Source organism: Bemisia tabaci, unplaced genomic scaffold (genome assembly GCF_918797505.1).
Source record: "Bemisia tabaci unplaced genomic scaffold, PGI_BMITA_v3".
NCBI classification, from domain to species: Eukaryota; Metazoa; Arthropoda; class Insecta; order Hemiptera; family Aleyrodidae; genus Bemisia; species Bemisia tabaci.
In genome coordinates this window covers 1,731-26,901 of record NW_027311805.1, presented here as the reverse complement: position 1 = coordinate 26,901, position 25,171 = coordinate 1,731, and the positions used below count along the sequence as shown (strand labels likewise).

The 25,171-nt window shown below is 38.2% G+C and overlaps 1 protein-coding gene across 1 annotated transcript in view; it reads right to left on the bottom strand.

The window, feature by feature from the left end:
• Positions 1-24,898, bottom strand: part of LOC140223825 (uncharacterized) — a gene marked incomplete at its 5' end in the record, with an annotated part of 32,478 nt that extends 7,580 nt beyond the window's left edge. Inside the window, 8 exon segments of the mRNA XM_072306000.1 lie at positions 6,543-6,728; positions 7,548-7,805; positions 9,994-10,145; positions 11,257-11,377; positions 16,974-17,023; positions 21,252-21,411; positions 23,431-23,622; positions 24,647-24,898. Of these exon segments, the coding sequence (XP_072162101.1) occupies positions 6,543-6,728; positions 7,548-7,805; positions 9,994-10,145; positions 11,257-11,377; positions 16,974-17,023; positions 21,252-21,411; positions 23,431-23,622; positions 24,647-24,898 (1,371 nt within the window).
• Between the last annotated feature and the right edge of the window lie 273 nt (positions 24,899-25,171).

Genomic DNA, 25,171 nt, shown 5'->3' with positions numbered 1-25,171 from the left:
GTGACCTTACGCTTCAAGATACGGCAAAACGGACGAAATTTCTGCTCTAAAAGGGCCGTAACTTGCCATTTTCCTTCAGAATTGATGTGTCGCTTGCCAAAATTTTTGAATTTTGGGTTTAGGCCCTTTAGGCCCTTTGAGGCACGGGTTAAAATTTTTTTAAAATTTTTTCCTTTTAGGGGGTTCATTTAGAGACTACATAGAAACTTTTTAGGGGTTGACCAACTTGATTTTCGCAAAACTCAAAAATAAGGCACACCCTACCCAACCCCCTCCTTAGGCGTTTCATATCTCAGAAGTTATGGGTTACGCGTTAACCGTATGATTTTATATTATGGAGCGATAGGAATTTTCCAAGTTAATTTAATTGATCTGGTACAGTAAACCGTTTCGCTGTGTCTCAGCTATACCGCACAATATTTAGAAAAATAATTCCAGAGACCAAAGGAATGAAATAAATCTTGAGTCACATTAAGTCGAATCCGTGAGCATTTATTGAAAATTAATGTCGAAAATTAGAGAAACAGGTGTTCCTCATTGACATGAATGAGTTCATACACTCAAAAAAAAAACTACGGCCCTGTGACCCGGTTGCTCTGGACACTGGTGATCCCGGCGTTAACGCGCTGTGCGCCAGCTAGTACTGGACCCAGCGGCCGGTGTCCCGTGGACCCCGCGCGGCCTTCATGGCCGTAAGACCGGTTAGGAGCCGAGCGTAAGTTACGGGTTTCAGGATCGGAGCCAACCGCTTCCACGGCCGTTGGCAGTGAGGTGAGATTCAGTTTTCGGAAAATGGCGTCACCATCAGATTAAAATTGAGACGGCTACGTGTATATTCGCAGAAAATTACAATATTTTACGTCAATGTTATTCAGTGCGTGAATTTAAAGTTGCCGCCAGCCTTGAACATTTTCGGGAGCGATCGCAGCCACCACTCAGCGTTGTTTATTGAGGTTAGAATCTAGTAAATTGCTTGTCATTGTTGGTCATTGCTCATTACGTGTGTTCGTTTTTCGTTTAATTTTGGAGGTTTTCGATATATTTTCTTGATTCTGTGCGGTGCACGATTGATTCTTAAGTTCTGTGTGATAACGCTTGTCAAATACTTTCGGAAATGCGACGAGAGTTAAGTGAAAATTGTCAGTTTTACCTACACACTGAGCTCATATCCTCTCCTCCTGTAAGTTCGTTTGCAATTCACTTATTTTCCCCCTACTAAGGGAAAGAACTTAAATCCAAGAAAAGCAATCAATTACCTGCCACGCATCTTCCCACAGAGTAAATTACCGCCACACTAAAATACTGATAATGTAGTCACAAGAATGTCTATTTACCGATTGCAACTTCATTGTGCCACCTTTGCTTGCTCATAAGATTGGGTTGATTTTTTATTCCATTTCAATCTAATCTCTGGCTTATACTTAAATGTTTTCAATTGAGAGTAGGTAGTATTTCACTCTCCGACATCCAACACCTCCCTTCTCTGTTGCCAAAATAGCTGTCCGCCAGCGGAAGCTATAAGCCAATCTTGCCTGCGTTGATTATCCGATAAGAGCCAGTGCAAACATTGTTGCTGTGAATATCTCTCTGATTCCATATCCCAATTCTAGGGAGCTCAGTGTACTGTAATAGTGGTAAAATTTTGTGTGAATCGCGCTTCAGTTTGCTGAAGGGAAGATCTACAATTTTAACAAGTGTGACAATTTTCGGTGGTATATTTCTTCGCTAATATTTTGTGGAAATTGTATCCGGTAGTTATTGCGGAGAGTTATATCTTGAAGTTTTGTCAACTTTTACTTCTGAATTTACACTTTGAAATATTCTCAACCTCATTTTCAAGATTCTGAAGCTTTTCTAGTCGTAAGGAGTAAAAATCTGTAAGTACCTAGACCTACGCCTGTGCTTTTCCTTTGTTAATCATTTGGGTGATTTCCTACTTTGCATTCGTATTTTTTATTGAGGGATGAACCAGGTTTTGTTTTTGACAAATGCTGAATTCTCATTGAGTGAAAGTAATTACATTTATTGAGAACGGGCTGCCAAGTGATAAAAATGATTTTTCAATTTACATTTTTCGCTGCAATGAGTTTTAGCAATTTATCATACCTTGGACAGTCTGTTCTACATTTAAAATAGGTAGCATGAATTTTTGATCTATCTACATTTGTTCCTTCCAGTGCTTCCCCAGTGCTTTATTTATTTCTACGAAGGCTTGCAACATTAAAGTTAGGTTTTTGAAAATTTCTCTTGATATCTCTACACGATGAATAAGCTAACATTCATATGCTGATTTTCTTTCTCAATAAGCATCATCTCTTCTCTAAGATTCATCTCTTTTCTCAAATTGACTTGCTGAACTATCAGCCTAGGAGTTCAAATCTCTCTTGATATCTGAAACATGATCAACAAGCTAACGTTCATATGCTCTTTTTCTTTCTTAGACATTGAATTATCCATCACTTTCCTGAAACTAAATTGTTATGAACTATCAACAAAGAAATATATACCTATTTTAAAAAGAAGGAAAGAAAAAAAATCTTGTTCAGAAATTGACACAAGATAATTCACTCAATGTTTAAAACTTTGCTGGAAAGTTTTTCTTTTCTAAGTATGTACTTTAATGGTGAATTTTCAGCTGTAGTTCCGAAAAAATCCACCACGTCGCGGACAGCGGCGGCGCGCAGAGCTCCGGCCGTCCAGCCCGTAAGTAGCGCCTAGAGCGCAAGCTGCCTATGCCGCTCGAGGCCGCGACTTACGGTTTTCATGTCCGTAGGACTCCGCATCGTCCCCGCACGTAGCAATCCGGCCGTCAGGCGCGTAGGCGAACGGTAGTGCCATATAGCCCATCCAGTCCGTGCTCCAGGTCCGCTGCTTATGGCCTCCACGGCCGGAGCTTTTTTTGAGTGTAACAGATAGAGATTGTTTCTCTCATTTAAACTTTCTCTAATCTGTTGTCGCTCATTAGTATTTTCATAGTCATTAAATTATTAAAGTAATTAAAGTCAAACATTTATTTTTTTATTAAAGTCCCATTAAATCGAATCCGTGAACATTCATTGAAAATTATAATTTCGAAAATTATAGGGAAACGGGCGATCCTCATCGACATGAAAGTGTATGCGAGAGATAGTAACTGTTCATTGATAGACGTTTCTCTAGTCTTTTTTCTTCAATAGTAATTTCATAATCTATAAATGATTAAAGCAAGCAAAATCAATTTTTTTTCTCTACGCGGACACGGGAAAGAAACCGAGTCCATCACACAGTTAAAAAAAAATGGACTTGTGTATTATTGTGTAGTTGTTTTTAGAAATTTCAGTGTACTTCTTCTGAAAATCTTGGAGTAAAAATACTCGAGGTGGAGAAAAAGTGCACAATCTCGATGAATAAACACAAATAACAAAAAAATGCTTACAAAAATTACTCAAGGGCTCTTCTGACTGAGTGAAATCGTAGAACTTTGTGTTTTCAAAATAAAAACACAACACTTGCAACATATTCTGAGCTCTTAAGAAAAGATGCACAATAATATCACGACTCGGTGTTTCTTTTCATTAACGAGAGAGAATGTTTTTTACGGTCCTAAGAAAATATTCTTACGTCGGTGTTGTTTTGCACACTCGTAGACTAAAACATCATGGTGCAAAGAGAAATAAAACACAGGCAATCTCGAGAAAAAAACTCAAAACGGTTGGGCACCAGAAACTCTGTGTGTTAAAATAAATTAACCAATTGGGAGAAAAAATACTCTACTAGTATGATTAAGTTCTGAAATGATGTAAAGAAACACACTACAAATATATGAAAGTGCACGAGTTTGTGCACAAATTAACAGCTCTGTGTGTTAATGCTCATTGTTCGTGTGTAAAAACACAGTGGTTGTGTATATATTTTGGTTCACGCATGCGCAGTAAGTCCCCGTCTCGCAACGCAGATACCCATGATCCTCAGTTAGAGCGTGCGCGATCCGCGAGACCCATGTCCAAGTGAATTGTGCAACCCAGGTCGAGTGTTCTTCCGTTGTATATTTTTAACGTATTAAGCATTCCATTGCGTGATATACTTATTGTGTTTGAACGATAGCATCGTTACGAAAAGGCTCCGCTGCCTTATACTTAGTGATTTATAGTGATTACGAATGGAAAGACGAATGAACAACTAGCATACACTGTTAAAAATCTTTCGGGAAACCCGGAGTGAAATGCGGAGTGACCTGAGATCGCAGTGAAAATCACTCCGTCGAGGAGTTCGGAACTCTCCATGAAAGTGAATTGCCGCGATAGCGAGACAATGTCGCTGCAGCGAATCAGTTGTTAACTCCCCACTTTTACCTGGAGTGATTTTCACCCCGAGCAGAGAGTGCGCCATTGCGCGCACTACTGCACAAACGCGACCCATGAGAATAAGAGGCGTGATTTCAGCCTTATCAACCATCCGACCCTCGAGGCTCAGTGGCAGAGCACTGGACTATCACCAACGCGGCTCGGGTCCAAATCCACACGGGAGCGCTCGGAATTTTACGCTACAAATCGTCGCAGGATCTAAGGTAAATGGTTAATGTTGTCATTAGTAAGGTAATCCGAATTTCAATTGTGATAAACTTGTAGAAACCCGTAACTAATGTTCATGGCAAGAACTTCCATGTCTATTTGACAGCGTGCGCTGAGTATGTCGTAGAAAGTAGTTCAGTCATTAATTGACAGATAGCGCTATCGGCGTGATTTCGTGAAATTTTGAAACCCTGCGCGGTAGCGTCGCGTGAATTCTTGTAGCAGCATATTGCCCCTTCCTCGAGCCTCCCCTCACCTCTCCTGAAATCACTCCTTTGTGTGGTGATTAGCACCCTGTGGTCGGGGTGCATTACACGCCGAGTTCAGGAGTGTTGTTCCCTCCGCGCCGTCGGTCACTCGTTCGTATTTTCACTCGATTTTTCCATGGGCAAAATAGAGGCGAAGTAAGAGTGATTCTCACCCCGGAATCTTCTAAAATTTCTAACAGTGTAGCCACATGGCAACACTGTCGAGTTTGGAGAAGCGTACATCCGGACGGAACCTAGAAATTTTTCGGACACGTTTTATCTGTGTACAGATGTATAATTCTCTTCCTAATGATTTTAAGGATCTACCTCGTGAAGGTAACTTAGTAGCAATTTTCTATCAATTGAAAACGTTCTGTTTAGTAGGAAATGCATAAGATTCAAAAGAGTTCTTATAGGTGATTGTTCTTCTTAATCTTTTAACACAGCCTGCTTTTTGACATGCATCATAGCCGTCATTTGGCGGCATCTATGTATGCACTGTTGAATAAATAAATCTCAAGATTATGGTGAATATTTATTTAATTGCTTCCTGAACACTTGAACATTCGATAGATATAGAACGCCTTTACTATTGTAGTGCTATCTTCTATCCAAAGATTTGTTTCTATAGTCTAACTTGTTTGATTTTTTTATGAGTATGATACGAATTTGTGATGTTTGAAATTCTTTGATAACTGTTGGAGGGACACTAACTTCTTCCATTGTGCTCAGTGGAATTTGCACAACGATGTGAAAAAAAAAACTAAAGTTTAAGTTTATATGGGAACTGGGTCAAATATTTACACAAGCCTTGCATATTTCTGAAAAAAAAACTCGCTTGAATTTACACAAATGATCAGCGTTTATACTCAAATTTTGTATTTTTTTTCTCTTGAGTTTAGGAATAAATCGACAACTTCCGAGTTTATTCAAACTCAATGACTATTTCTAAAAACACAATACTAGGAATAAACTTCGGTGTTTTTGTGTGTTTATTCACAGGGTTGGGTTTTTTTTTCTGGAACACGAGTAAAAATTGTGGAAAAAATTGTTTAAAAAACATTTACAATGATGTGTATGAATATCAAAGTATGGACTATTTTAACACAAATCTGTTCAAGTATATACTCGGGGATGTGTGCGAGTTTTTACGCTGACACAAGGCTTGTGAAATCATTTGACCCAGTTCCCGTATAAACTTAAGCTTGTGTATTTTTTTTTAACTGTGCAGTAAAGAACCAACCCGCGTTAAGTTGAATTTGAGAAAAAGAGGTTTGAAGTTTTATTCCTGCATTGGGCTCATTGTGGGAAATAAACTTTAACCTCTCTTTTGCAAACTAATTTCTGTTTTTTTTTACTTTCATTTTTTGGCAGGAGAAAATATACGGCTAGTGGAACTCAAAAACAATCTTAAATTAGTTATTGCGAAGATGTGGGTTGGTTCCTTTCTAATAAACTCGGCCGCCATGACGAATCCTTTGCAAGGAAAAAAATTAAATGTTGATTTAGCATTCATACTGTTAAAAAGATGTCCGACAAGTTTCAAATGCTGATTTTACATTTTAACAAATGCTAACGTAACTACGCCCGCTGCAAAACGAACTAATTAAAATGTTATGTTAGCATTTTTATAATGTAAAATCAGCATTTGAAACTTGTCGGACATCTTTTTAACAGTATAAATGCTAAATCAACATTTAATTTTTTTCCGTGTGCGTGTTTGAACAGCTAACGATGTTCTTACTCGTGCCACATCCAGGCTGTAGTAGAGCATGATTGGCGTAGAAGTCAACGTGGCCGATACTCGTGAGTTGTCCTTTGTAGCCGGCATTTGTGTGATAAACGTCCAAAAAGTCCGCGTCGGTGATGTCCAGTCGTTCCTCTGCGTATGTCGTCATTGTGTCGAACAAAGGCCACGCTGGATCCAACGCTGAAAAATAAAGAAGGAAATTGAGTACATAAAGGAATTTTCGATCAAGATGTAGGTCATTGTAATTTAGACTCTTGATTTCCAGACGGGAAAACTGATTTTGAGAGTTCGAGTTCGGGTTTTAAAATTTGAAAATCTTCGATGCTGTTTATTGTGGTTTAAAATGTAAATGTTTCACAGCATCGGCCAATTTCTGTCGATTTTCTTAATCTGGCGCATGTTTCAAGCTAGCGCATTAATGTAAAAGTATGCGTGATTCTTTTTGGTGAGATGGGAAAGTGGGATTTTAAATTCACCGAACGAAACCATGTGCGAGCTGTATGCGGGACTCATGAGCCGTGACATGAGCGTTGTGGACAGGACTCATGAGTTAAATGACGTCAACCTGAATTTTCTTGTCTCCGTCGTCGCACTGACGTCACTGGTGCTTTACAATTCCCATTCATTCTTACGGCCTTCGACTAACTAGCACACCTCTTCTTTACCACCTGGTCCCGTTCGGCAAAAATACACCTAATTCGACTATGAGTCTGCGACGGATATCGACGGTGAAACTCCCAAACCACGTATCTCGGTTTGCAACGTTGCAGACTTACTGTCATACTTTATTTTTTGAAAGAAAAACTACTCAACGTACATTCCCTAAAATATCTGTGATTTTTCTGCTCTGTGCAAAGAAAATTCTGTGAAAACCACACGGAAAGATGTTGATTCACTTCCAGAAAAAAATTAATAATAGGAGCGGAGATTTTTAAACACCGCAAACGAGATACGTGGTTTGGGAGTTTCACCGTCGATATGTGATTTCGATATACTAACCCGTGATCCAATATGGTTTGCCGATGGTAAGTTTATGGGAGATCTGACTCATGACCTGGGCCCCGAGGCTGAAGCCGATGAAATGGATGTCCTTGAGTGTGAACCAGGTCTGGTGCTGGAGAAGGGCCTCGATGAAGAGGGCCGAGCAGTTTCCGACGAGGGCGACGTTGCGGGCCGACTGGGTGTAACACGGCTGCGGACACAGGCGCCCCCAGTTGATGACGATGATGTTCACCGGGTCCGGCATCCTGTTGTAAGCTGCGCCCACAGACACCCAATATTAGTCCCTAGAACCACGGCAGTCTTTCAAAAAACTATTCCCTTGTCATCCGTCGGAAATGGCAGTTCCAGCGATGGCATGCTCTGCACGGAGAAAAACACTTCGTGCGTGGGACCCAAAGGTTAGGTCATATGGATCTCTGGAATTACTTCAGATGTGAGAACCGAAGTCTCAGATGTGTGATCCGAACCTCGACAGCTAGACCTAAAGTGTTCAGATGCTCAATCTGAAAACTTCAGAGATCCATGTGACCTAAACTTTGGGTCCCACACACGAGGTTTTCTTCTCCGTGTTTGCACCCTTCCGCACACGTACGGTGGGGTTCCGCACGACGTATGGGTCGTAAAGATCCGCATCCCTCCCTCATTTCTTTGACGACGAGTCAGAATGAAACAACACATTGAAATGCCTTTTCTTTTCTTTTCTTTTTTTTTTGCTTGCTTGTAGCTTGATGTAACATCGTTTTTTCCTTATTTGACAGAACATTTTGTCACCCCTCTAACGTAAGGGCGTGTCTCAATTTCCACAGGAGCCCTGTTTCACGCATGATTTCATGCTTTCTGGGGCTCATTCTTAAATCGAGATAAGCTCTTACGTCAGAGGGGCGACGATTTGAGGGGCTCGGAGGACAGGACGCATTATATGTGTAGTTTTGGAAAGGTATTAGGGTCATTCCACGCCTAGGTAGTCCGAGGGGTAATTTTTTTTCCCCCTCCAAATGACCCAACGATATTTATTTTTGGACTCCTTAATACTCCTAGTTTTTGGAAATATATGTGGTTTACCTCCGTTTTGTTTTTTTTTCTCGCAATTTTTACGTGTTTTGTAACCCCGTTGCTTAGCTTTATCCTACTGTAAAAAGAGTGACAGTTTAGTAGCAATGTTTTCTGGTGTTCCCGCCAAAACCAAGTTTCAGGTTATGCTTGCAGTTGTCAAGAAACTGATTCAATGTGCTCCTGCAAAGTTTCAATTTTTAAAAGTAATTACTGTATATTATATGTAACTTTTAAAACTTAGTGTACTGACTGTCACACCCGTTACGCTAAACATAGGTTTTTTAATGTAACTATTTTAATTCATGTCATTTTGAGATGCCAATTTTTTCCGTACGTCTTCAAGTCAAGTACAGCTTTGGAGTATTTTTTCCAAATTTTTATTTCAACAATTGATGGGCCAAAAAGCGTAACGGGTGTGACACGTTACGGGTGTGACCAATGAGAAGAGGCTTCAAGTATGCAGATGTTGCCTCACTTCTCACCATTTTTTCTATGGTTATCACAAGAAATACACTCATATGCATAATTAGAGGTTATGTATACCTATGGTTTTAAGTAAAACTTGTCTTAATTCGCTCCGAAATTCCAATTTTCAAGTCTCAAAACGTCAGTTTGAACTCTCTATCCGCGCCACGAGGATCCATGTAATTTCGAAACTTCAAACATGCATGTCTCGAAGCAGCAAAAACTACACTTATGCGCCTTGTCCACCAAGGCCCTTGATTGCATGCGCTTATCTAGCTCAAAACTTTTCACGTATATAGGTTTGATTCTGTTTCTTTGTTAAAACCATTGATTCTATGCAAGACTGGTCTGGTGGGTTAATCTGGTCGTAGTTTTGCGGTCAGACTGGGTCGATGTCAAGTTCACCTGCTGAAGACGGAAGTCATTGGTCGCCGATCAGTCTTTATTTCGTGAATTTGACCTTTTCATGAAAATATGTTCCAAACTTATCAAAAAGTTAGACAAACATGTTACCAAGATAACTTCTACTCTCCTGTTGACTCTTATCAATTTCAGCGTGTGAAGAAGGCATAAGGAGCATAGATACTCATTGTTCGATTCTCAATTCCACGTATTATCACCGCACCTCCATGGTACTTTTAGGTAGCTTATATCATCGAAAAATTTGCGAAAAGTTAAAGTAAAGTTGCGCCCCTGCTGAGTTCTTGATTGATACTTTGATGTAAATGTATTATAAATTGAAAACATTCATTTTTTACTGTTGAGTTACTTCAGGAGTTTTTTGTGCGTTTAACAAGTTTGGGTAAAATTTTCATAAGGAATCACATCTTATTGGAGTCTAATTTCAATCCTCTCTTTGTGACTCATTTAGCCACTCGTTTAAAGTATTAAAGTATTAATTTAAACTTTTGAAAGTATAACTTACCGTCAATAAGCTCTGGGTTGGGAGCATAATGCAGATGCCCAGTGTACCCGTGACTGGAAACAATGACTTGTTTATTTTTGATGAAAGGTGCATTCTGTAACGTTGTTGTATCATTTTCTTTCAACTGGTAGCCATTGTAATTTTTTATCCGCCTGAAAAACGATACAGTCATTATTCCAAATTATTAGTATATTGTGCTACAGTCTTCGCTTTTCTTAAATAACTATATTTATCCAGTCAAAAAGTGAATACAAGAGTCCAATAGTAATCCAACCTCTTCAGAGTTGCCTAAATTGGCACTTAATGAAGTGAATACGTATCCACTGACTTTCTCCTCTCTAGTGAGAGAATTGAGTTCCCTTACAGGCAATTAATCACATGAAATTGTGTATCACTATAGGACCAATACGTTTCAAATCAGAGCTGAAATTCGGCTATTCTTGTGCACCTCGTGCCACGCGTTGAATGTGATTCTATTCCTATTACAATGCTATTTTTCACTGACTCGCTGTGTTTTGAAGGTTGTTTAATATAATGTAGCTCTCATCATATTCTGTAAATATTAGGAGTGATATTATTGAGATTGGATCTAATATCTTTCAAGTCCGACGGCTCTTTTGTCACTTCATTTCGCCTTGTTAAGAGAACGACGTCCTCCTATATCATGCAATAAGATTATTGCAGTTTAAAAGTTTCGTTTCATTCAGATCGCCTTCATTTCGCAGCGTAGACCGCTTCAACGAATTTCATGTATGATAAGTTGTATGCGCCTGTAATTGAAGGGGTTTTTAAATCCACGCGATACCAGTGTATGCCTCGCCACTACGGTATGGAGATAAAACACATTTTTTAAACGACTTTCCTTAAAGTTGCATTACTTCTAAACACCTGAATGATGATTATGATCTGTAATAAAGGTATTAACACAAAAAAAGAGTATAGATTCTACTTCACATTCATACCACTCTGCTTGGTAGGGAGGCACTGGTATGAAAATTATTTCCGGATTTCATTTTGAAATTCTTGGCAGTGAAATTAGGGTCCACTAAATTACAACGAACTTCTTCTTTTTGTTTTACTGTCTCGTTTTAAAAAAAATCATTTTTGTACGTCCCTTCAATGTAATAAAATGTTGCCGAAATTATTATTTTATACTCCCAAATGGTCATTAATAATATGTACCTAAACGCTCTCTAAAATCAATGAATGTACGACTGAGTTTATTAAGAACACATATAAAGAAGCCTCTGGCTCAGCACAAACCTGTTGTAAAGATGGAAGGTAATATTTACATTCGGACATTCTTCTGGTGGTTTGGGACAGTTTGATGACCTCTCTAATACACCTATACTGAACACATAATCACTCAGAATAATTGTGCATCCTGAAACAGTGAGAAAAATATTTCAAAATCAGACACAATTCACTGTATCTTGTTGAGCTGATGCTTTCATAGTGCTGCAGTACCAGCATTTTGTTCCTAGTTCAAAATACACGGACTGAAAAAAAGTTGCAATCAGCTGGTCTTTTAATATTCAGCTGGAGGATTACTTAAGCATGCAATAACATTGATTCAAAAATTTTGTCTATCCAATGTTATATTCATGCGCTAAGTATTTTAATGGACAATTTGAAATGTTTTAATTGGACTTTGAATATCTCAACACCTTAAAAAATGCATAGCATCGTTTGTTTTGATTTGTATATACCTACTTTCTTTGAAGAGGGCAATTAAGGGGATGTTGCCCGTATCCACAATTACAATTTGACCTTTTTGGGCGGGCAATTTTTGTAAGTTATAGGAACATTTTCGAGATTTTTTGAGATCAGTCCCCCCTCCTCTCCAACCTAAAATAAATTAAATCTTATCGCTGCCAAAAGACTTTCATCTTTCTCCACTATTTTTCAAGAATAACACACATATTAATGTAACAGCTTGGAAGCCCTCTCATCCTTTATCGTGCAAAAACTGGTATTTTGACTATCGTTGACTTTCCCACAGAGGCGGTGGATACCGTTTTTTTCGAAAGATTTTCTTTTTTTGCCGCAAGTTGGGCTCACTTCACCGCTCCATCAAACAATGTCTCCGAACAAGATAAACACGCGTGTAGTTAATTAATAATAATTACTCCTTCAACGTTGCGGTGCTTGACATGGAACGATATCGTCCAGGTCTGTCGACGATTCAATTTGTCTTCGCGTCGTTTCCCGAGGCTAGCCTCTTTTTCTCACTGGGGAAGTTAAGAATGTTTAAATATCCTTATGCGAATACAACCTGAAGTTTTTATATATTCACCGTTTGGGAAGGTCAAGGCACTGCAAAAACTGAAGAAATGTCGAATAGTATCGCTGCAAAATGTGTTAAACCGATGCAAAAAAGGCGCAAATAAACTTTTTCATTGCCTTGATCCTCACTAGAAAAAAAGTGACTTTGGGTCTTATAAAAATATTCGAGACTTTGTCGTTGAGAGGAAATTAATTTTGATTCAAGCAGGAAAGATGCTCATATCGTCGTCTCCCCACGAGGGAACGTAACTCTATCCCAAAGTTGCCAAATTAGCTCAAATAATTAATTTATTTTACAAAGTTGTACCTAAACAATTTTAATCAAACATTTTTCTGATTTCGGCATGAAATCTGAGGCAAAGTCAGTGAAATTTTCAGTGAGGAATGCTCAAGATTCTCCTAGATAATATGTAATTTGCGAGGAGAAATTCGGCAACATTGGAGTTGTTGATGCTGGCAAAAGCCCTGTCGTTTTCGAGGCAGAAGTTGGTCGATAGTTTAAAGTGTCACGTTCTTTCGTGAGGGAAACGGCAATATCAATACAAAAGGCGTTTATACCAAGCAACCATCTGCCGGATTTGAGTGATTCTAAATTGGCGATTCAAAAAGTAATTAATTTTCTTGATGACAAATTCAAGTATTTTTTCTCAGTGCAAGCAGAGGTTATTGAATTCTCAATTTCAGTGGGCAAATACTTTTTTCGTCAACCATGCACCGAGAAAAAAGATTTGTAGAATTTACCATTCCGTCACGCTGTATTTTACACAGCGTCAATTCAGAGTCAATGCTGCCAGAGGAAAGGTAAACATACTACATACTGGTACAGGTAACCATTCCTCTGGCAGAATCGACTTTGAATTCACGCTGTGTAAAATACAGCGGGAAGGAATGGTAAATGCTACCTATCTTTTTTCTCGGTGTGGTTTGGGATACTGATTTGCCTTAAGCCAATTTTGAGACTTTTTCTTATTTTTCTTTTCATTTATCGGACATTAAGTTCTGAAAGGCGACTTGAAATGGAAAATTAGTGGTATGAGATGCACTGCAGGAAGGAGGTAGAATGGAAAAGAGACAAGAACAGAAATACAAAACGAGATTGGAGTCATAACAGAGCGCGGCAAGAAGCGAGGCTAATGTAAATACTACACCTCTCAAATATCAACAATAAGGGATTAACAACTTTCTACCATTTGCGATATAGTGCGTCGGCATACTTTTTTACATAATATCTCCCCAAACACTCATGAATAGTGTAGACAACAGACGTTTTGGCGGTCTAAAATATTCTTAGCAGTACCTATTTCGTTCAAGTAATTCTTAATTTACTTCATTTTTGCACGGCTAAAAAGTATGCCAGCTTCGTAAAAATTCAACCAGTTAAAGGCGAAGAGGAAAAATATCTCGGCCTTTAGAGGAAAATAACAGGTGAGATGGTTCTTACGCATATTTTTATGATTTGAATAAAACACGTAAAATTGTTGTATTTTAAAAGCTTAAAATTATATATATCGATACAAAGCAACGCACTCTCCTCTAGAAATTGCTAATAAGAAAGGGGATTGGAGTATTTGATAAGTGTTCATGGAGCACAGTCCGAGACAAATTACCATCAAAATATTTTGGTAAAAACTTTTCAGAAGTGCGTCTCATTGATATTTCAATTTTCAAAATTTTTCCGGCGAGGCTCCTCTGCTTTTCCTTTGGGTGCAGGGGGAGCACCCATGACTCCCTTGATGAAATGCCCCTCTAAGCCTGTTCTTACAGGGTTAGGAATTGCAGTTGAAGAAACGGAATTTTAAGTAATAAAACTACTCTATGTTTGACTTGAAGCTGAATATTGTTGCATTTTGAAGCAGCTTTACATACATGTCCAGTAATGAACTAAAGCGATAGCAATTAGTACTCTTTCAATCACTATGTGTAGAATTTTTTTCGTCAAAAATTCAATTTTACTCCAAATTTGACGACATATTTCTACAAGAAATAGTCCCCTAAGTTTTAAGGGGTTTTTTTTCTTTCTTTCTTTCTTTTTCAGGTCATCCCTCCGATTTTGGAACACTAATTTACGAACACCGTAAAGAAACTTTAGCATGCTCTTGCAATGAAAATTCACACTGCCTTTTTCTTTAATAACTTACCAATGATTATTTTAAACAACGGTAGGGCCATTAATAGCTTTAAGTAGTCCGGCGGTTCAGGTTGAGTGGCAAGCGGCGAGCTTTGAAAAGTAAAAGAACCAAAAGTAACGGGGGGAAAACTAAATCCGCACTATCACATCCGCGAGGATCAAAGATTAGCTCACCGCCGAAGAATGAGGGACGAGCCGGGAATGAGAATCAAAGAGAACGGAAAGCGAAATGTGAAAAACCGGAGGTTATGTACCGTGATCAGCGCGCGACATTTTCAAAGCTCTGGCTGCGCAGCTGGCCGCGCGAGAAATATGTGTCCACTTAACGCCCGGTTTGCCACCTTCCAAGCTATCGTTCACGCAAATCTGACGTCGCACAGTGAACGAGCATTCGAGTTATATCGACCATCGGTGAGCAGACGGAAGTTGAAACCAGCAGTTGCGTGGCCGGGGGAGGAGAGAGTGACTTAGGGTGTTTGAACCCCCCCCCCCCCCCATGACCACAAAATTCCTCTAGGGAACATCAATTTCCGTAATTTTTAAAACATGTTAACCTATGACCCCCCTCCCCCGGGAAATTTGTAACCAAGACCGCGATCGCTCCCATGAAAAACTGGCTATGCCACACGAACCAATATGAATCAGTTGTTTTCCAAAGAGAACAGGTCCAAATCTCGATGAGTCGCAGACAGCAGTCCTTTCATGCAAAGCCAAGGCTCATGCAAAGACGGCTTTGTTCCCTTTTGAAAACAACCGATTCAGATATACATAAATGAAGAATTTCCATATAAATATTGATGGCACGGTGGTGAATAGACGAAATTCCTAGCTTTTAAAGCTCCAATTAAAAGGAATACATAAAAAGGAATGACGAAGAGTTACAATGATAAAAGAAAGGGTAATGTATGATAGGAAGGATGTAGACACATTTTGAAAGGATATTCACCCTCGTAAATATATGTCAGTATTTTTTTATTTTTATATTATAATAAAACCAAATGCTATGCCATTCATTTTCTAAATTATTTTCCTGTAAATACAATAACGGTGGTTGTATCTAAATGCTTCTAAACCAAGGAAATGAGAGGACAAAGACCTGTCTTGGTCATGTTCTTTTCAAATAATTTACGCATTTATACACTTATAGCAGCAGAGCCAGGCACTTTCTTCACAACTTTATCTGGCGTTCACATGACTTGGGATCCCATTGATTGGTCAACATTGAATACTTTGAAGCATTCAGGACAATTTTTCAGGGCTTTTCACTTACTTCTCCGTCTAATCATTCCTCTTCCCATCAGTATTTTATAAGTTACCGAGGAGATCTTATTTGTATATTGTTGCATCTGAGTTGTTAACAAAATTCTTACCGATTTTTATATCATTTAGTTCTTTTATTGAAAGTATCAGTTTGGATCACTCCAAAATTGTCTTCGATTTCTTTAAGTACAATTTAAAACATGAAAAAGTAAATCATTGGGAAACGAATCCCCTAAATCTACCTCATGAACCCAGTCTTACCTGGTGTTTGCTTCAAAGGCGTGAGACATATACTAAAATTGGACTACATTTTGCAATTAGGAACTATAAATTCTATCCCGGTATAAAAACAACGTATGTGCCATTCCCTATGCACATAAGTGTTTTTTTGAGATGAGCCAGAATTTGTAGCTCCAAATTGTAAAATGCAGTCCAATTAATCCTTTATCTCACCGCTTCCCCGTTAATATGCTGAGGTTCACCTGAAATATATGTAGATTCTACGACGAAGATAGCATAACGATTCATACTTATATACTTATATACTTACATTTATAATCTTCCCGACTTTCCGAATTGTATTATATCTATAATTTTTATTTACAGTTTGTTTCAAATATATGCAGGGTTGATTTTAAGGACTTTTGCATTTATTTTCAGAAAATATTTTCAGAAATTTGTTTAATATGACCCAAGAAAGCCCTTAAAATGCGAGGCGATCTTCAAGAATTAGGCCACGTAACGGTCAAAGGGCGTCCCTTTGTTTTACTTTTTATGTGTTTGAAAAAAGTTTTTTAAATAGTCCTGTTATTTTGAAAAATACAATCATGCGGTCGATCGTGATATATTTTTAAATTTCAATCTGACATATTTTTGCGAGCCTCAGTCGTGCTGAGAATATTAGACTTAACTTTCCTTTTTTTAGTGGCATTTTTATTATATAAAATATTATTAAGACATCTGAAAAATTGCGATACAATGGTTCGATCTTATAAATTGTTTTTACTCTTATTTTGTTGTCCCGTAAACATAAATCCGTACAGCCTGAGCGTTGAGTTAATTGCCGATCATCGGCCATCTGTGTGAGCATTCAAATTACCACTGGTGACGCACTAGTGCTATAAATTTGTGAAAAACTTCACTTTTCCCCATTTCTCCTGACATTGAAGAAGTTTTCTCGCTCGGAGGATATGGCAACTCTGCAAAGTCTTCCGTAATTGAATTATTTTTCGGGCAAGCACATGGCTAATAACAGTTTTGAAACACGCGATTGGAAAACAAACTTTAAATTTTCGTCATTACTTACGTCGGATGCTCATACAGTACGTCATTATCTGGAAAAGCGCATCTCGCGTGCTGTTATGATAAACATGAAGAAGATGAAAAAGTATAGCGAAACACGCATATTGTTGAATAAGGTTTAATGGCTTGGATGCATTTCGGGCTCAGCCCATCTTCAGCTTGTCACTAAAGCTTGTCTGGTCTTCTCTGTATTACTGGTTGCCTAGCTGCGGTAGGTAGCCATGCCCTATTTATAATTAGCGTCTTTCACTCTTTACTTAATTTTGTTTACTATATTTTTCTGCTAATTCTATCAGTTATTTCCACTGCTTTTTAAACATTTTTAACATTTTTTAACATTTTTTCATTTTTGACCAGTTCCCAAGTTCTTAGTTCGCTTTGCCTCTCGATATTTTTCTCCATCATGCATTGTGACAATTCTTTACTGTGATAAACTTGTTTCTGTGTTTCGTTTTAAGTGCTTGCTGAAGATGGGCTGAGCCAGAAATGCATCCAAGCGATTAAACCTTATTCAACAATATGCGTGTTTCGGTATACTTTTTCATCTTTTTTACGTCATTATCGTCTATAATTGATTTATATGCTCACTCATGGTGGCTTTTTGCAATTGTAATGGTTTTTTCCGTGCTGACTTTTGGTTCCGGTCGAATCCTCCAGTAACGTTTTATGACACAACAGGTAATAATGAGGGAAAAGCTGTTTGAAACTCGTCTGCTAGCGTGAAAATGAAAGCCTCCATTGCATTCTGCCTCCGTTATTGATACACCAAACATAGGTAATCCCAGATGCAGCAATTCATATATTAAAGGACTGTATTTTGCAATAAAGAGGTAATAATTGTAGTAAATCCATAAAGGCACCTATCTGCATTGGAAAACTGAAGGCACTTATGTTGTTTCTAATATGAGCCAAAAAAAGTAGTTTCCGATTGCAACATGTATACCTAATTAATTTGTAAGAGGCAATTACTGTAATTTTAGAGATTCGTGCTAGAATCGCGCAATAAGCAACAAGGAACCACGTTTCTTAGGGAAAGGGATCTGCTTGTAGTATAGTTTCTTTTTTTCTCATAAAGAAAATATTTTGCCGACATGTTTTTATTTTAATTAACTGCAATACTTTAGGATCGAGCCTAACAGAAAAGTACTAAGTTTTTTGGCAACTGAGTTTAGTTGTTTGGTGTGTGCTCATGAGATTGCTGGGGAAAACTCTATGACCTCATCATGAAGTTGGTTTCTCCTTCTTAATTGATTTGGCTATTTCAGCATTTAAGAGAGAAGAGCGAACTTGTTTTTAAAAAAATGAAAAAAATTGTGATTGTGCTTCGCATTATACTTTTGTGGTTATAAATAAACAAAAAATATCATGGCACATACTTTTGCTACTTAATAATAATTAAATATATTCTACTAGTTTTTACAATCACACTCATGCTGTGACCAAAAACATCAACATATTTGTAAATTGTCATGGGAGTGTTGAACGTCGAGAGAAAATTAAGGTTTCAGAATTAAAACACGCTCTTGTTTTGTCTGAAAAAATTGTATTGTTAGTTAATTTCCGGCATTTTTTCATGGTGACCCAAATAACTGATTAAAATTAAACTCGAATAAATATGTCTTCTTCCTGAGTTAGGTAAGCTCTCTTCACGCCGGGTTTCAAATTTCCTCCGTTTCATTCTTCTTCTTTTTTCGAGGTAGGCTTTGCACTCTCCCAAACGGTGGCTCGGGGTTCGTATCTAAGAAGAAAGTGCCGAAGTAGCTAAAAAAGAAAAATAATCGGGAATTACTTAGATATAAACGCTTTAGGTATGTAGCGTATCTTTGAATAAAATTAGCATAAAATTCGCATTAGTCAGTGACAATGTGATCGACACTGCTTTCTGATAATGGTATTTACCTGCCTATCTTCCTTCGGTATTGTTTCCGCTTTCACACTCGCCGAGTTAGTAAGAAAGGAAATGTAGGTAATTCATTTTCTGTTCAGTCAGAATGTTGAAAAAAAAGAACCCCTATAGAACTTCTCAGTGCAAGTGTCTAAAATGTTCCTTGTAAGGCTCATATCGAGCAGTGAATAATTGAAAAATCCGTTCAAACTGGATTACCTTTCAGGTGAGAATTTTGACCGAGTTTGACCTCTTGAGAGTGAAAAAATATAATTTTAAAAAAATCAAATGCCTTCACTCTTCCTTTAAAACTTGCAGGACCTGGTCAAAATTTTAAAAACTCAAAAACAAATAGAGTTTTTTTCAATTACATCACTACTTTGATCGTTAGTTATTAAAAAATTGCACGAGAGCTTTTTTCAAAATATCTAATAATAGCTTCTTAACAAATAAATTGATAGGTAAATGAGGAAATTTTGGAACGCCTTGAGTTGAAATGATTTGAATCGATTACTGTTATCCCTAGTCTCACAATGGCATGATGTTAAGAAACGTCGATGTTCGGGAAAGGTATCCAAGACAGACTGTTTATGTACTTATCCAACTTCAAAACCGCGTATATCAGTTGTCATGTATCAATATTTCTGCATATATATTCTTTCAGATAGGAAACAAGTCTAACCTTTAGCTTAAAATTTTATCTGATCTCTTTTTACCACCGGAAGGCCCTGCTAGCAGAAAACCTAATATAAATAAACAGACAAACTCTCAAACCTCTCCAAATTTTATCATGATACGATCTTACCAATGTAAGATTTTTGTCGTTTAATGGCATTTTTTTCTCAATTTTCAGATAAAAAGGCAAAATCAAAAGTTTTAGATGTCATACGCAAGGCAGGTTTAAAACCAGTATGAGAGAAATGTAACTTGTTAATCTAGATAAGTTTTTTTTTTTTTTTTTTTTTTTTTTTTTTTTTTTTTTTTTTTTTTTTTTTCTCAGAGACTGAGAGCGGTTTTTTAGCAATTTCTCCACGAGAGTTGAGACTTTTGCATTCAGGAAATCAAAAAGTCCTTATGGACAAGTATAAGACAGCAGCAGAGCAGCAGCCTCTCTTGTCGACAGTTGATACCCTCATCCATGACAGATGAGCTACGGATGATGCAGTGCACCAAATAAGTTCATCGGACCGGCTTGTTTTCTGTGCGAATTACTTAAAACAATAAGGCAGATCAGCACTTGAAAGTTAGTATTTGGAAAGTAAAAATTTCCATTATTGCCATGATACCAATGAAAAGGTCTCTCTTGGTTTGTAGTTGCTTCACGAGCAAATCTGGACCACGTTAAGCAGAAAGGAACCAAACCACATCAGCTATTGCAAAATGCAATTGGATAACTTAATTTTTTACATGAAAAGGGTTGTAATGATTTTTTTGCAAACAGAGGATTTTCTACATACAGTAGACTCTGGATTATCCGGCTTCGTATTATCCGGACTCTGGATTATCCGGATCGATTTTGCAACCATGTAACTACGTACGCATTCCGATAAGTGAGCGGATCCGCGGAGAAGCGATCGCAAGGCATATTGGCGCCCGCAAGGCTGAAGGAATACTGCACGCATTGCGCCAAACAGTGAGGTCGTCGTGGAACGCATTAGCGCCAAACAGTGAGGTTGGCGTGGAACGCATTAGCGCCTACTAGATTGCATAAATACTTCTCGCATTACGCCAAACGCAGTGCAGTTTGTTAGTTAGCCTAAAACGCACATTAGCGGCTACAAGACTGCATGAATACTTCACGCATTTCGCGCTTTAATCGTTGTATTGTAATTTATCGTTGTTGGCTACCATTCACAATCACCATTGAGTCGTTCAGTTTGGCGTTAATCTTTTAAATTCGTGTTATGTATACATAATAAGAATACTGTGGTGTTGGTTGGTGGTGTTTTTGTTTACAATTATTATCCGGATTTCTTTTTCATCCGGATCGGGCCCGGCACCAATTAATCCGGATAGTCCAAAGTCTACTGTACAGTACGAAGCTAAATGCTTTAAAATTTTCAAAGGAATCCGCGCAAATGTTCTCTTGTAAAAAATTAAAACTGCCCAGTTAAAGGCAATAACTGATCTGGCTTGGTTCCTTTCTGCTGAATGTGGTCCATTTCTCTCTGAATGAGCTCGATCGCCAACAACCAAGAAAAAAATCCCACGCAATGCAGTCAATTTAAAAATGCGCGATACGGAATGCGAAGAGCGTGCGTCGAACTATTTTAAACACTTCTGATGTGATTTTTGTGCAATTTTACCTATCAAATTACTAATTAGTTGCCTATTCCTTCGGGCAGCAGACTTATCAAAATAAATTCACGACATGAAAAAGTGCGTGTGTGAACTTACTCTGGAGAGGGATTTTCCCCGAGAATGACGACTGCAGAAGAGTTGGGACAATGTCCTGCTTCGAACTCATCGTAGTTGGGGCATGGGACAGCTGTGAAGCCTCGCTCGTCCTTGACTGCCTCTCCAAAGTAATAATAAGCTCTTCGGTGACTACATACGGCTGTAAAATAAGAGGGGATTCCGCAAAACGTCAGTTCCTTATGACGGAGGTTGGTGAATTTATAAATTACGTAGCAGCAAAAATATTGATTTTAAGTGATTTGCCTGCAAAGGGCCACTAGACAAGGTTCGGGTAAAAGAAATCTCTTCAAAATTTTACATAGAAAACGATTCACATAACGGGAAGTTCGGAAATGAACTCCTGAATGAAATATTAACAGGTCTTTTTAAACACAGATCAAATGGAAGTTAGATTATACAAATGGCGTCATTTGTATGTTTGACATTTAGGTATCCGATGTTATTTGAAAACACCTATATCTTGTTAAGGAGTTGTTTTTCAGACTTCCCGTCGTAGGATTCGTTTTCCACGTGATATTTTTAAAAGAATACTCGCAGTGGTGTGCTCTAATTCATATGTCGTCTAGAGTTCCATTAATTTAGTAATATGTATTCTGTTCTGTCAACATTGGATGGAATGAGGAATCCTTTGCTAAAGTGCGAGGATTTGATTTAGGTCATTGGGTAATGATTTTGAAGTAATGAACGTAGAGATTTCTTGAATTTCGAATTTGATTCTTGTGATATTTATGATAATTTTGCTGTCATTAAGCCACCTAGAAACTTTGCTATAATTCAGAATCAGATTTTAGCTTTGGTTACCACAAAAAAAAACTAAGTCTCGTGAACCGTAAATGCAGTTTTCCATATTGGCCGCAACACTTGAAAAATTCAACTGTATTCGTGAACTAAGGAATCAAATCTTGGTAAGAATGCGACAGTTTAAATTGCGTTAAATGTAAATAGGCCGGCTGCATTAATCCACGATACAGTATGCGGAAAATTACACGGTTTTTAGTGCAGATTTTTTTTACTTCTCTATGTGCTCATTCAATTTATTTTGTTTTGTTTTTGCTACACGAGTATAATGAGCATCGGAGACTTTTAAACCTATACTAAGGAAATTAAAACTAAAAAAAAAAAAAAAATGAAAAAAGCAAAATGTTTGCAGAGCTTAGATAAAACCTCACATTATTGTTGACGCCTTACACGCGGTAGAACACTCGATTCTACCTGTGTATAGATTATTGCGTCCTCGACGGATGCAGGGGCTCTTTCGACCAATCACTATGTGTATTGAAGGGAGTCACTCTTAACATATGGCCAATATTTGGCAATGAAGAACATATATTTCTGGCTCATTTTAGAGACAACATGTGTGACTTCAGTTCCCCTTTCCAGATTCTCTCTATGAGTCAAAAAAATAGCTCCCTACTGCAAAATGCAGCCCATTCTCTAACAAGGGGCTTGTGCTTGTCTCGGACCTGAACAACAGTTGCAATGAGGAGTCACTATTTCTGGCTCATTTTAGACGTAATTTATGTGCCAATTGTTTCTCTATGCAGCTAGATTTTTTAAGGATGACACTGTAGATATAGATATTATAGATATAAGCTCCTTTTTGCAATATGTATTCTAGGTACATACTTCCTATCCTGCATAGCGGCACATTTAACGAAAAGGGGAAAAAAATGACGTGCTGTATAAAATCTGTACGCAGAGTCAGCCGGATGACGATTTTGCCTCTCAGTGCACCATTGTGTTGTAGGCAGTGAACAGTCGGCGACTGTTCTCAAGACGTTCCCTCCGCACGTATTTGCATTTCTCTGGTACTTGGACTATTGATGCGAAGCTAATTTAACCCTTCATGGCATAGCGTTACGAATTCGTAACGACGTATTTTCAGGGTTTTTAAAAATTGAATTTTTCCCCTGATTTCGCAGAACTTCATTAGTTTTTTCTTTATTTGAAACTTTGATTCCCTTAACTTTAAAATTTTGAAAACAAATTCGGTACTCTACTTTTTCATGCAAGATACAAAGTAGATTAAAATCCCCGAGAATCTGAGATCCAAAATTAATTCATGCCATAGAGGGTTAATCTCTCTGCCCCTACTTAGGAAAGCGTATGAATTGTGAGTTTCTGATCGAGACAGTTTTACAATTAGAGTTTCACGTACATGCAAAGTCGTAAGTGCACCCAGGCTGGGGCCAGCTGCCTCCGTTGGGGTAAAAATCGCGAGTGCCGAGAGGGTCCTGGTACCCAAGGTAGCCCCCCGAGGTGTGGACGATCTCAACTATTCGAGCATCTTGTTGGTCAAGCCTCTCCTCCACTCCCGTGCTCCCGTACATCACTTGAGCAGGATCCAAACCTGGTGGACACGATCATTAGTAACTGATTGCTGTGTAGACGCACGAGTCATATAGACGGTAAGTTGGAATTTTTAGCCAAAAATCAGAATAAAGCTTAAAATCTCAATTCAATAAATCTCATTGAGACTTTCAGCTTTAAGCTGATTTTTAACGCACGTTGACTGAGAAATTCCAACTTACAACCATCAGAATGTAAAGATCTAGGCACTAAATAAAACTATAATTTTGGAGGAATCAGTTGTCAATATAGTTGGGGAACGGTGGGAATTTCCGTGAAGTTTTCTGCATTATTTTGGTCTACGAAAGCTGCCAAAAATTGGACCCTGGGAATGTTTTCAGGATTTTAAGAACGGCTCTATTTAAAAACTACGTTTGCGATTATTTTTCAATCAGACATCAACATTGAAGAGCTAAGTAAGTAAAAAACTATATTGGATCGAATATAGCCCTTTCATACAAAATATTTTTCGGGCGTATACATAATTCGATCAATCAAAAATTTCGTGTAAGACTTTGGAGAGAGTTTATGACTCTCAATTAGACGTATTTCTATCAAATAGATTCATGTGGAGGTGAGATATATGGGGTGTGCTCGTTAGCTCTCTGGCCGTAAGAGTGAATGAGGATAATAAAACGCCAGTGACGTCAGCGGCAATGATAGATCCGAGACACGAGGAGGAGATGTTGGGTCGGAGCTCTTCAACTCATGAGCTCTGTCCACAACGCTCTCGTGCCATGCCCGCGTCTCATGAATCCCGCATTCAGTTGGCATATAGTTCTCTTTCCTGAATTTAAAATCCCGCTTTCCCAATTCTTCAAAAGGAATCACGCCCACTTTTACATTGTTTCTTATGCAGCTTTCTAGAGCACACCCATATTTCTCACCTGCACATAGTTCTGTTTGATAAAAATATTTCCAATTTACTTGTCTCGATGTATAAAACTGTACGCTGAACCCGATTCCGAGATGCATTCATAATGCAAGAATCTAATTCCCCACTCCAAGTGTTGTTAAATTTTTACCGGTAATTCTATAGACATTGCCCGTCTGGACATTTTGCGCAGCTATTCCAGCAGCGTGCGCACCCAAACTGAATCCGACGAGATGAAAATCGCCCGCTCGGCCTCTTTTCGTCATCGAAAGGTAATCGATGAGAGAGGCTGTGTGCTGACCGACAGGAACCGTAGCTCGTTTTGCCGAAAAGTACCAGGGTACGGCTGATAGCTCGCCCCAATCAACTTGGAACACGTTGTAGTCACCCTTGGCCAAGAAAGCTACCAGGAAACAAACAATATTAATATATTATATGATGGTGTGAAGATTTTTTAGATGTTGGATCCCTACATTCACTCACTTTGAATTGAATGCTTGGTTTGGCAAATACCAAAAATAACGTATAACAAATGTTAGTACTTGCATATTCAATAATAAACCATCCATTATTTGGAACTCGTTTAAAACTACATGTATACTAAAAGGCAATGCGAATCTCTCTGGTATAGTTTTCCTCGAATTACAGTTTGTTTTTCCTAGCTTTTTTTCTGAGT